We start from the raw sequence: 14,436 nt of genomic DNA, 5'->3' as shown, positions 1-14,436 counted from the left end.
ATTACCGCAAACTTGTCAGCTAATGTTCCAGTGCCCTGGATCCAAAGGCAGCAGAAATGGCAAAAAAAAATTTATATTAAAAAAAAAATGAATGTTAGTAATTAATTAATTAATTAATTATAACGGATCATTTATACCAAAATTTTGTACCAAAAAGCGATTAGAAAACACGAAAAATTTTTCATTATCAAAAATGAAAAGTACATTCTTTCACAATTTACAACACACCTGATAAAATCCAAAACCATTTTTGTTAGTAGGCATTAGTAGAAATTTAGCAAAAATAGAAACAAAAAACAAGTCATCAACAGTTTTTGGCAAATTGATAATATTTCTGGAAAATTAATGTTGACTTACTATGATTAACGCCGGACTTGGAGTCTGGAGTATGCAGCCATCGAGAAATCAGCACCGAAAATAAAAGAATGTTTTACATTAGAATAAAATAATAATCTTTACCTAGACGTTTATTTTTTAATCTCTAATTTTCTCTTATCTTCTAATAAAAAGATTTAATAATTTTAATGAAAATAAAAAAATGTTTTAAAATTCGAAAAAAGATTCCAAAAATTTTCATTGCCTAGAAAAAAATATTAAATTGTATCAAACCTTTTAGTTTACTTAGCAAATTGTAAAAAATTATTTTTTAAATAAATAATAGAAATAAAATAAATTATTTTTATTCTATTATTTTTCTAGAAAAACTTTTTTTTTACTTCCTTTTTTCTTTAATATAAAAAAAAAATTAAAAAACATTGTAAAAAATATGAACCAAACTTTAAGCTCTATAATCATATTTTTTTCTTAATCGTCAATTTTGCGTCAATTATAAATATTGTTGACTGTATACTAATTGGTAAGAAACAATGAAAAGCACATACGTATAGTAACAATAATAATAATTGTCTTCACGAGAGTGAATCTTATCAGTTTGTATTTGTACATTTTGTTTAATTTTTTTCTCCCGACCTTTTATATATCTCGTTCCGGAGTCGTGCAATAAGCGGAATAATTAATTAGTCGTACAATGTTTATTCAAAAGCAAATATGTAAACGATGAATTGCTAGCTTGGAATGTTTGCTTTTCTTTAAACGTCTCTCAACCAAAAAAAAGAAAGAAAAAAAATACAGTGAGCTAACCTGCGCGATAAAAGAATGTAAATTTAGAGGAAAATTAAAAAGAATCGAAAACAGTTTCTCACTTTTAAAAAAATACAACAATTCCCAAATATTTTTCAGGTTCTATTAATGTAATTTTTCTAAGAATCGAATTTTATTCGATTTTTCCGTAAATTGAATGTAATTTGAATTGTTACTTTTTCCATTTGATTTTTTTAGTCCATAAGCAAAAATTTGTAAAATTTCCTCTTTGACTCATTTTTTTTTCTAAAATACCTACAATTTTGACTGTTTTTCCTTCTTTGGAATGTTTCTTTCTTTTTTTCTTTGCAAATCTTTTTTTGGCTTCCCTAAAAAACTTTTTTTCGTCTCTTCTTCATTTTTTTTTTTTGTTTTCTTTTCTTTAGTTGTGTGTTTTCTTGCTACTTTGGAAGTAACGTTAGAATTTTGTAAAAGAGAACGGCTGAGTTAGCTCAGCAATAAAAGCAAGAATGTGCATGTTTCAAAGTCGTAAAATATGGAATGAAAACGCGACAGACTATGTATCGACGTTTTTTCATTAATTTTTGCTTTATTTAATCAGTCTGTCAAAATTGGTCGTCATCGAATTCAATTTTATATCTCGTTGTAAATATTTTCACAACTATCCAAATAACAAAAATAAATTCTCTGCATTCTTTAACAATTTGGCAATTAATTGACAATTTTTTATTTAAATATTAAATAATTAAATTAAAATTAATTAACCAGAAGAATTTATTATAATATAATTAAATTTTAAACAGTAATAAAAAAGGCAAGTTGTGTTTAAATATATGTCAATAAATAAGTAAATTAATTAATTACTTTTTAATAATTAATAAAATAATTACTGTCGAAAATAATTTAAATCGAATGAAATTTGAAAGAAAGTACATATCGAGAAAACTAAATTGTTTCCGAATATAAAATTCCCGTTTTAAAAATACCTATTATTGTAAATCTCGTTGTAAATGATTTGCAACAAATGTGGTAATAACTAGTTAGTGCTGCACTAATGTATTTTTTTACTACAAAATAGTTACGATTTAACGATCATTTAATTGAAACTATTAATTTCACAGTAGAGTAAATTTTAAATACCATTTAGAAAATTAAATTAGTAAAAATTTAAATAAACGCTGTAAATAAATATTTTTGCCTTTACTTTAGTATTTTTTTCATTTTCGAAAAAATTGACATATAAATAAATACGAATACTGATTGAAAGTTCCAATTATGCATCTAAATGATTGTGATTCTCGGAATTTCAAGATTGAGAATTATCTTTACGAGGGTCTTTCGTAGAGTACAAAAAAACAGAGATAAATCACGTAAAAATATTATTATGGTTCGAAAATAATTGAAATAATTAAGAATCTTAGGAGCGACCCGAGTTAATTATTTTATAGACTTGATCTATTTAATATCATGTGAGTTAAGAAATTTTTAATTTTCTCAACTATTAATTTTCAATCTCTCTCGAAAATGGAAATAAAATTCTTGAATTAAAATTCTATTAGTGAAATTAAATAATTTTTCTATTCGACAGATTGTGACAATTCTACCTTTTAGTTTACTTTGCAAGTTGTAAAAATTATTTTTTAAAGAAAAAAAAATATAATTGCACCCGTTAACTTATTTTCCAATAATAATAATAAATTTAATAATAATAATAAAAAACAGAAGAAAATCGAAAAAACTGTTATTTAATTGAAGTAATTGCTTGATATTCGGCGTTTGAAGAAGAAAAAAAAAGAAAAAATAAGTATAAAGTTGAGTTTAAAACAGATAAAATGTATTTGGAGGACAGGACCTTCGAGGCCGATTTTGCAATTCCGTAAACTAGTCACAATATATATAAATCGATTTGGTTTAATCGACATATAAACGACGCTCAGTAGTATTTTCTTTATGGTAAACGAAACTATGTTAAGGTTTGTGAATCTCGCGTGTCCTTCGAATCTGATGAAATGACGAATCAACCATCTCTGGACCCGCATTATTAATTATTAAACTATTTTCAAATTGATAATATTTACAAAATGTACAAACTTTCCAGAAAGAGAAAATGTAATTAAAATTAAAATTACAAACATTAAATAAAATTAATTTTTAGAAAAATTCTTTTTTTGAAAAAGAATTGCTAATAGAAAAATTCTTTCTCGAAAAAGAATTGCGAATAGAAAAAAATTCCTTTTCGAAAAAGAATTGCGAATAGAAAAATAAAATAATCTCTCTCTCCCCGAGTTTAATAGATATTGAAATTAAAAATCTCTTGTTTTCCATCCACGCGAATTTCTGCGAAATAATAACACTTCACATTATAATTGATTATAAATTTCAATAAGAGAGTTAATTAAGCAAACTTTGGATCATTCTATAAAGATATCAGATTGGTTTCGAGAGAGAGACTCGAGTTTCTATTCTCATTTAGCGTCGAATTGTCGATTTGTCGAATCAAACGAGACAATCTCAAGCTTTATAAAATGTTATATCGTCAATCATTTTCTATTGGCGATATATTCGTTAACGAGTGCATTTATAACAATATGACGCCTGGTATTTCTAGACTTGAATTGTAGTTAGTTAAACAGACTATCGAATTTCACATAGGCAAGAGGTAATTCAATGCTACAGCTGAGACGCACGATAAGGGAATCGTGTCGATTAAAAAAAAAATTGACAATTTTCTAACAATCAAGAAAGAAAAAAATCTCTGATTAAGAAAACCAATTAGAATTGCGAATCATTAAGCTACCGACAATAATTAAACGTATAATATGCGGCAAAAATTCTCACAATTTAACGCCCCGAAGAATATTTATGATGTCGATTAATTAATCACTTTTGGAATAAATTTACTTAATAATTAATTTCCAGATGGATTCTCACAATTTTCTTTTTAATTCCATCCTTTATTAATGGTGCAAAAAAAAAGTTGAATAGAAATTAAAAATTTTATTTGCTTCTTTTAAAATTTAAGTTCATATGCAGTTGATATTTTTCCTGCCGACAAAAAATTAAAATTGAAAATTAACAGCAATATTAAAAACTTAAAAATATTAACAAAATAAAAAAAGAATAAAAAATTACAAATATAGAGAAATTCGAATAAACTAAAACCGAGAAAAATTCACTATTATTCATTCAAAGGCGAATTGAAAATTTGTCTCACGACACATTTTCAATTTACCTTTGAATGAATAATAGTGAATTTTTCTTAATATGAAATGAAGAGTTGAAATAAAAAACACAAAAAATAAATTATCTTGTGTTATAAAATTAGATTTCAAAATCTGGAAACAAATAAAAATTGAAAGAGAGAATGTAAATTCCCCGAGAGTCGTGAGATACGGACAATTTCTAAAAATCAAGAAATTAACAAGATCGGCCTTCTGCTTACGTAAAAATTCTAAAATCTCGCGCGTATTATAATTCATCCGCCTCCTGTAGTGATCGCATAAGCTTCTAGTAAACGCAGCTTCTAATGGTTATCTCGACACAAGAATTTATTATTCATGATGTGCATTTCAAAGAACTCACTGGAAAATAAAGGCGCGAGACACGACACACGTGCTTTTATCAAAATGTATCAACTTGTAAAATAAACAAGACAACGAATTCACTGTCAACGAAAAAAAAGAGTTTAAATAAAAATTTATATTAATTATTTTATCCTCTTTTTTTTCCTAAAGGTCATAACTTACCGCGTTTGATTTTGGTTTCGATGCAGCGACATACGCCAAATATTGAATAACTTTCTTCGTGTTTTCCGTTTTTCCAGCACCGGATTCACCAGTACAGAGAATTGATTGGTCTTCGCGATCTAAAAAAAGGAAATTCTATTAGTAATCTATATTACAAATTTACAATACATTTTTTAATTGTTTCATTTTGTATGTAAAATAAAAAATACAAAAAATAAATTAAATTTTAATCATAAAAAATAGTAACTGAAAATAAATTGAAACTATATAAGAAAATGTTTCGTGGAAAATTCAAAATAAATAGTATTTTATTAATAAATAAATTTACCTTTACTTTTTTATAGATTTAACTCTTTTCTAAAATATTATTAACTCCTGAAATATTTATTCTCTACGAAATTTTCATTACATTTTCCATTTTAACTTAATTTGACAATTTAGAATCAATATTAACTCAAAATTCCATTTTTACGCAATGTTATTACGATAAAAATTTTCTTTAAAAAAACGGTTGCCACAAAAATTTTATTCCCCTTTTCCCTGAATTCATGAAATTTTTTTCAATTTTTTCAATGCAGAACAGACAATTATCGGGGTGTCTAACAAGGATTGAGAAAAAAAATAATTCCCTGACTTTTTACTAATTTCATTTCTGCTTTCTTGGGACAAAAAAATGGTAACTAACATATTTAACAATAAATTAATATCTAATGATAAAAATAAACGATAATAAAAATCTTCTAAGTTTTATTAGAGTAAAACAATTTTTTATTCACACAAATTTTAATTTTTATATAAATTTTAGGAATTTTTCTGACTTTCAATGAAATTTTCTGACCTTCCCTGACTGTTAGACGCCCTGTTAATAGTCTCCACCCTTTGGTCAAAAATGGTATTTAGCTTCACTATTTTTGTGCTCTTCGAAAATACTTTACTTATATAATAGTCTCCACCCTTTGGTAAAAAATCTAAAATTATCAAAAATTATCAAAAATTCGAATTTCTTAAAATTCAACATTTTTCCCTCTTTTCTTTGTGAATTAGCTTCACTATTTTTGTGCTCCTGAAAAACACTTTACTTATTTAATAGTCTCCACCCTTTGGTAAAAAATCTAAAATTATCAAAAATTATCAAAAATTCAAAAATTCGAATTTCTTAAAATTCAACATTTTTCCCTCTATTTTATGTGATTTAGCTTCACTATTTTTGTGCTCTTCAAAAACACATTACTTATTTAATAGTCTCCACCCTTTGGTAAAAAATCTAAAATTATCAAAAATTACCAAAAATTATCAAAAATTCAAAAATTCTAATTTCTTAAAATTCAACATTTTTCCTTCTTTTTTATGGCATTTAGCTTCATTATTTTTGTGCTCCTTAAAAACACTTTAATTATTTAATAGTCTCCACCCTTTGGTAAAAAATCTAAAATTATCGAAAATTATCAAAAATTCAAAAATTCGAATTTCTTAAAATTCAACATTTTTCCTTCTTTTTTATGGCATTTAGCTTCATTATTTTTGTGCTCTTTAAAAAAACTTTACTTATTTAATAGTCTCCACCCTTTGGTAAAAAATCTTAAATTATCAAAAATTATCAAAAATTCGAATTTCTTAAAATTCAACATTTTTCCCTCTCTTTTATGTGATTTAGCTTCATTATTTTTGGGCTCTTCAAAAACACTTTACTTATTTAATAGTCTCCATCCTTTGGTAAAATATTTAAAATTATTAAAAATTCTAAAGTTTCTAAATGTTAAATTTAACTTTTTATTTTCTTTTCTTTTTTTATTTAATTATTTAGTTATCATAATTTTTACTGCAATCAGTAATTTATGAAAATATTTTTAATAGGATATATTTCGTTCATTAAAAAGATCAAAACAGGTGGATCGTAATTTTTGATAAAATTTCCTAATTTTCCCTGATCTGTGGCAACCCTGAAAAAAATTCAATTTTAAAATTCAATTCGTAAACAAAAATTTCCCTTATTAAATATTTTTATACATGGAAAATTAAATAAAAATTCTGTTAAATAAAAATTAAAATAAAAAATATTTAAAAATAAATTTAATTTAAATAAAATTTAAATAAAAATTTCTTTAAAAAAAATTTTTTTTAAAAAATTCTACTTTAAAAACTTTGGTTAAATAAAAATTCGTCTGTGCAAAAAAAATACAAATAAATTAAATTGACTAGTGATTTTTTTTTCTATTAGTAATATTCGTATTAAAGAGAAGAATTAATTCTTTGTTGGGGCAGTCACATATCACACTAGCGTCAATGATAAAAAAATGTAATAAAATTACATAATGTTATCAATTATTATGAATATTATTATTATTATTATTACCTTGAAGCATCGAACGATATGCTGTGTCTGTGATGGCAAAAACATGTGGTGGAACTTCGTGCCTTTTGATTCCCTTATACCTCTCCATAATTTTTTCTGTGTAAATTGGCAGCCTCTTGTATGGATTGACGACGACGCAGAAAAGACCCGAATACGTCTGCAAAAAAAATAATAATGTCAATTTTCACTTGTTAAAAAAAATATTTAATTAGGTAGTATTCTAATTAATATTTAACAGTTATTGATAATTGATAATTAATGGTTAATAATTGACAATTAATAATTCTTAATTAGTAATTAATAATTGACTATTCGTAATTAATAATTGAATATTCGTAATTAATAATAGACAATTAATAATTCTTAAATAATAATTTACAATTAATAATTCTTAATTAATAATTAATAATTCGTAATTAATAATTGAAAATTGGTAATTAATAATAGATAATTAATAATTGACAATTAATAATTCAAAAATTGAAAATTCGTAATTAATAATTGAAAAATTGAAAACCACTTTCTTCGGAATGAAATAATTAACCAGAATTCCATCCCGGAAAATATCTTAATTTGTCAAACATTCACAAACTAATGCAAAGAGAAGTATTTATATAAAATGATGAAAATTAATTAACAAAGTGACTCGATGCCAAGAATTTCGATTGAATTAATATTATCACATAAGGGGCAAACCTTGCCAAAAATGTGACAACCCGAAAACCGCTTTGAATTGATTTCGGAGGAGAGGGTGAATTTTCAGAGACGATAAAATACTTTGCCATGGCGGAGATGAAGAACAAAAAAAAATTCCCTTTTTTCTCCTGTTTTCATATATATATTAAAAATACAAATTTTACACTCTCATTATTGTTGTTGTTAATATTTTTGTTTCCTTTTTGCAAAGCAAGATTTATCTCTTGAAGATATGTATGGGCGCCATACGGTGAATATTTATAATGTGGAATGTAGACGCCTAAATCCCTCGACTGCACATTATCAGACTTATTTGCCAGCATTGGCGCCTGAAATAACGGGTCGAGGGATGAATTTGAAATTAGTGTTCATGTCCCAAAAGCAAATCGTTGAGAGGAACACATCACGAAGAAATCGCGTAATACAGTAATTGGTCTTCTCATTCAGCTTTCAGCTGCCACAACAAACCCTCTTATTCTTCGTCTACTTCTTCTAATCATTTTGCTTACACTTCAACGCCTCACTTTTATTTTATTATTTATTGTCTCTCCGAGAAGCGCGAATTTCTCTAAATCTGAATACGAAACAAAACAATTTTACTTTGAATAAAAATATTTATTTCTCCTAAAAGTTGTTTTAATTAAAAAATTTAATTCTGCATTTTTTAAATTTTCTTCAAAAATATTTATGTTTTTTCTTATACTGATAATAACTTGAATTCTAAATTTTTTTAAAAATTCAATAATAATTTTCGAAATTTTAATTTTAAATTCTTCAAAAATAATTTTTAAATGTACAATTTATTTCAATTGAATTTAACAAAATTTCCAAATGATTAAAAATATAAGAATAATTTAAGGAAATTCAAGTATCTTCCAAACATTTTAATTACAATTTTTCAAAAGACGAATTTTTTTCATAATTACCAAATTAAATGACATTTAAAACTTGAATCATTTTTGTTCAAAACTTTAATCATTTCTTTAAAAAAAAGTAAATTAATCAATTGTTTTTAAATAAAAAATTGAATATTATTACAGTTTTACAACAATAAACATTTTCAAAGATTACAATTTAAAAATCTTTTAAAATTTAATTTTTTATTTCTATAAAAATTCATAAATTCTATTAAAATTTAATTATGAACTAAATTTTTAAAATTGAATTCTTATAAAGAATTTTATTAAAATTTATGAAAATAATTGAATTTCAGCGAAGAATTTTATTATGTATTTAAATAATTGAATATTTATAAATTTTTTTCCACGAATTAATTTAAATTTTATTGAAAATAGTTCAATTCTTTTCTAGAATTTTATTAAAAATTTCAAAAATATTTAAATTCCCAAGAAGAGTTTTATAAATTTTTTTCTTAAATAATTGATTTTTTTTGGGGGGGAAAAATCAATGGAAACTTTTTTTTTTGAGAAAATTCAATGAAAAATTTTATTTTTAAACAATTCAATGAAAATTGTTTTCTTAATAATTGAGCTTCTGTACAAATTTTATTATTTTCAAAAATAATTGAATGTAAATGGAATTTTTTTTATTTATTTTTATTTCAATTATTTTCAAATTTAAAGTAGTGTAAATTCTAAATAAATAGTTATAAAAATATTTTCTAACAATATGTATTACGTTGAATACTTTTTTGCAGGTAAAGTTTATTCTTCGCAACTTTCCTTTCCTCACGTAAAACGAAAAAAAAAATCCTAATCAATCCTCAACCGCAAGATCATAAAACCACGAAAAAAAAAAATTTCGTATTAACATAAATGAGTATACACACTTTACGTAATCGTTCAAATAATTTTCTCGAAGATCATAAAACAAAAATAACGTGTCACGAAATTAGCAACTTGACGAAACACGCGCGAGGTCTTCAATTTAAAATCAGAAACTAATAATTATTAATCAATTTCCCTTTTCTTTGCTTCTTACTTTTTTTAATTCACTTTTTACAGTAATTAAACAAAACAAAAATAAAAAAAATAAAAGAATTATTCAAGAATAAGGTACTTAGAGTTTGACAAACCATTTCTGAATTACATTTTAAGAAGAAGAACAAGGAAAAAAGTTATAATTCGCGGAAAGTGAAATGAAAGATATTCCCAGGTTTAAATTACAAGCAAGCGTAAAATGTTTGCTGGAGAAATTTTTTTTTCTCTTTTCCTTTTTTTGTGTAGTCGACAAAACCAGTATATTCTATGAATGTTCAGTGTACTTTGCCAGTGATTTAACGACATCCACCAAGTACCATCAAGTAGCAGAGCAAACATTAAGCTCTGGAAATCATACGTTTACATTAGTCAACAGAAATTACGCAAAACAAGAAATGAGAACTCCATAAGAGTAGAGGGAGAACTATCGCAGAATACAGGCAAAATGTTGACAGTACAATAGAGTCAGGAACAAAAATGATTTTTTTGTTTACAAAAAGTATTTTCTTCTTGTTTTATTGTATTATTTTTCTTTGTACGATTTCGACCGTTTAAATGAATAAAAATTTTTTCTATTCAAATATTTTCATTTTTTTGAATCTAAAAAGGCAATATAAAAATTACTTTTTAGATTTATAAAAAAATTTATTTTGAATAGAATTCAAATTTTAATGAAATATTTAAAAAATTACCTTTTTTACCATGACTCTAAAGAATCCATTTGTTTACAAATCAATTTTACGAATTTTAGATTATTCGGAAATTCTTCGCAATTAAATAAATATTAGAAAACAAAAACTTGAAATAATTTTTCAAAAAAAATTCAACTAAACTTTTTCAAAAAAATTAATTCTTTAAAAGTATGAAAAATTCAAATTTTCAAAGATTTTAATTTGAAACTTTTCAAAATTCAATTATTTCTAAAAATTCATGCTATAATGCTTTTGATACCTATTAAATTATTATCAAAAATTTTAACTAAAATTCATTTTTAAATCAATTTTTATTAAAAAATTCTATAAGAATTCAATTATTTTACTACAAAAATAAATAATTCATTAAATAATTGAATGTTTCTTGAAATTTGAATTCTCATAAAGAATTTTATCAACATAATTGAATTTTTTTTGACAAATTTTAATAAAATTTTCGAGGAATTCGATTAAAATATTGTATTAAGAATAATTGAAATTCTATAGTGAATTTCATTATTCATGAAAATAATGAAATCTCTGTAAAAAATTTTTATTATTTATGAAAATAATTTAATTCCTAAAAAGAATTTTATTATTTCTAAAAATAATTGAATTCTTGCGACATATTTTATTAAAAAATTTTTTTTTAATAATTGAATTGTTTTGGAAAATTTTATTAATAGTAGATAATAAAAATCATTGAATTGAGGAAAATTTTTGAAAATAATTGAATTTTTGCTAAGAGTTTAATAAAAATTTTTGAAAATAATATTGAATTTCGGAGAAGAATTTTATTATTTATAAAGATAATTAAAATTCTGACGCGAACTGTTTTAAATTTTTTAACGTAATTGTATTTCTGACAAAAATTTTATAACTTTTGAAAATAATTGAATTTTTAAGAAGAATTTCATTAGAATCTTTGAAAATAATTTAATTCCTGTGAAAAATTATATTAAAAGTTTTATAAAGAATTCAATTGTTTCGAGTTTTATTAAAATTCTACTAAAAATCTGAAAATAATTGAATTCTCTTGTAAAATGTTATTAATATAGTAGATATCGAAAATCATTGAATGGAATCAGATTTAGAAACATTAGAGTTTAATTATTTATTAAAAAATTAATTCCTCTCTAAAATTGTTGCAATAAATTACACCCATAATCATGAATCGGAATTACTGTCAAATTAAAACAGAAAATTCAGAAATAATTGAAAACTAAATCATTCTCACATAATCAATTTGAATTCATATAAAACGGTGAGAATTTCGCAAATAAGCGAAAAAGTAAAGTCGCGAGAAGTTAAACAAACATGGAAAAGTAATAAATAAAAAGAGTAACATTAACAGAGATTATATTGCAAAATTACAGTTCCGTATGACTTGAAGAACATAAATCAAATTCAATCGAAGGGTAATTAATTTCTAAGGTTTATATACATATATTTATGAAATATGAGAACAGGTGTGGGGCTGATATATTGCAATAATTTTATCAGGAAGTGCAGCTCATATTTTTAAGTACGTGGGCATTAAAGAGAGACATGTATACAAAATAACGTTTTGTTTGTGGTGAAAACTGTCGGTTATCATTCACTCTTGTTTTACAAACTCAACTGTCTTTTATTGTCATTGTCGGAGTATTAAACAGCGGGAAATTCGTTTTCCTTTTTTTGTTTTGAAACCTTTCAGCGAAATTTTGAAAATTTAAAGTCTCTAAATTCCAGTTTTCTGAGGAAGACACACTACTCAACTTATTTGTATAAGTGGCTGTAGATTCAGAGTTGTACTCGCTAGAATTCGCATCTCTCCTGAAATAGAAATCGACCGAGTACGGACTGACTGATTCGAATGCAGGCGAAACTGTAGGACGAGAGACAGACCAATAGGAGAACCTTAAGTCAATAAGGTTGCGTGTCCCGAATCCTTTCATTGATCATTAATTTCAAAATTAATGATCAATGATCAATGATTCATTACTAATGGTTATATTTTCAAAAATGATTGCATGTACTGAAAAAAATGTGAAAAAATGTAAAAAGTAGGGAAAGTTTTTGAACTGCAGACTCCGCAATCGATAATTAATTTTAAAAAAAGTAGCAAAAAGTAGCTTTCAAACTAAAAAAAGTGATAAAAAATTAGCTATTGAAAAATTAAAAATGACGACCAAAAAAACTTATTTTAGACACTTCACGAAACTGCCAAAAATTCTATTCTATATTTTATTTTCCTGACTTTTTCCTAATTTTCATCAAAAATATATACTTCTTTCTTATCCTACAAATAAATTAAATTCCTGCAACGAATTTTATAATTCATGAAAGAATGTAAATATTTATAAAAATAATTTAATTCTCGCGAAGAATTTTCTAAAAATCTTTAAATAATTGATTTCTTTCGACTAATTTTATGGAAATTCTAATTAAAATAATTTAATTTCAGAGAAATTTTTATTATTTTAAATTAAGAATTGAATTCTTACGAAGATTTTTACAAAAATTTTTTTAAATAATTGTATTCTGTTTGGAAATTTTATGAAAATATTAAATATTAAAAATCATTGAATTGCGAAAAGTTTTTAAAAATAATTAAATTTTACAAAGAATTCAATTAAAATTTTTGACAATAATTGAATGTCTGAGTAGTATTTTATTAAATTTTTTTGAAAATAATTGAATTCCTAAAAAGCATTTTATTATTTATGAAAATAATTAAATCTTGCGAACGATTTTATAGGAAATTTTTTTAAATAATTGAATTTCTAAGAAGAAATTTATTACTTTTATAAATAATTGAATTCTTCTAATGAATATTGTTATTTATGAAAATAATTGAATTTCGCAAAGAATTTTATTAAAATGCCTCAATGATTTTCAATATCTACTATTTTAATCAAATTTTCCAAAGGAATTCAAATATTTAAAAAAAATTTAACGAAATTGTGCGCATACATTAAATTATTTCCATAAATAATAAAACTTTCACAGAAATTCAATTATTTTCAAATTTTTTATACATTTCTTAGCAATAATTCAATTATTTTCATAGATAATAACATTTTTACAGGAATTCAATTTTTTCGATAAATAATACGATTCTTTTTAGGAATTCAATTATTTTCACAAATAATAAAAATCATAGCAGAATTTCAATTATTTTTACTTCAATTTTAATCAAATTCAGTGAAAAATGTAATTATCCTTAAAAATTTTATTAAAATTAAAAAAAAATAATTATTTAAAAATTTGTTGATAAAATTCTTTATGAGAATTCTATTTTGAGAAACATTCAATTATTCAATGAATTATTTATTTTTGTATTAAAATAATTGAATTTTCGTAGAATTTTCTAATAAATTTTAATTCAGAGATATGAATTTTAGTGAAAAATTTAAATAATAATTGAATATTAGAAGCATTATAACATGAATTTTTAAAAATAATTAAATTTTGAAACGGTATCAAATTAAAATCTTTGAAAATTTGAATTTTTCATACTTTTAACTGACAATTCTGTAGAATTTTAATATAATTTTTGAAAATAATTACATTTTTGAAGAATTTACTGAAAATTGTATTAAAAATAATTGAAATCCTGTAAACAATTTTATTATTTAGGAGAATATTTGGATTCTTGCAATGAATTTTTTTGCTACATTTTTTAAAAATAATTGAATTACTAAAAACCATTTTATTATTTATGACAATAATTGAATTCTTGCCAACGATTTTATTAGAATTTTTTTTAAATCATTGAATTTCCAAGAATGGAATTTTCGGGAATAATTTTCTTATTTATTGACATAATTGAATTTTTTCGAAGAATTTTATTAAAATCTAAAAAAATAATTGAATTATTCCAAAAAAATTTTAATTAAAATTGTATTTAAAATAATCTATTTCTT

General features: G+C 23.3%; 1 protein-coding gene across 2 annotated transcripts in view; it reads right to left on the bottom strand.

The window, feature by feature from the left end:
• Nucleotides 1-14,436, bottom strand: part of LOC122504992 (myosin heavy chain, non-muscle) — a 53,366-nt gene that overhangs the window by 13,659 nt on the left and 25,271 nt on the right. For both annotated transcript variants that reach the window (XM_043616385.1, XM_043616384.1), the window contains exons 2-4: nucleotides 7,201-7,357; nucleotides 4,848-4,966; nucleotides 358-381 (exon numbers count right to left, since the gene is read on the bottom strand). In XM_043616385.1, coding sequence (XP_043472320.1) covers nucleotides 358-381; nucleotides 4,848-4,966; nucleotides 7,201-7,357 — 300 coding nt within the window. The remainder of the gene's footprint in view (nucleotides 1-357; nucleotides 382-4,847; nucleotides 4,967-7,200; nucleotides 7,358-14,436) is intronic.

The sequence above is a fragment of the Leptopilina heterotoma genome, unplaced genomic scaffold (genome assembly GCF_015476425.1).
Source record: "Leptopilina heterotoma isolate Lh14 unplaced genomic scaffold, ASM1547642v1 Lhet_329, whole genome shotgun sequence".
NCBI lineage: Eukaryota > Metazoa > Arthropoda > Insecta > Hymenoptera > Figitidae > Leptopilina > Leptopilina heterotoma.
The sequence above is the reverse complement of the archived record's forward strand: the minus strand, read 5'-3'. Positions and strand labels throughout refer to the sequence as shown.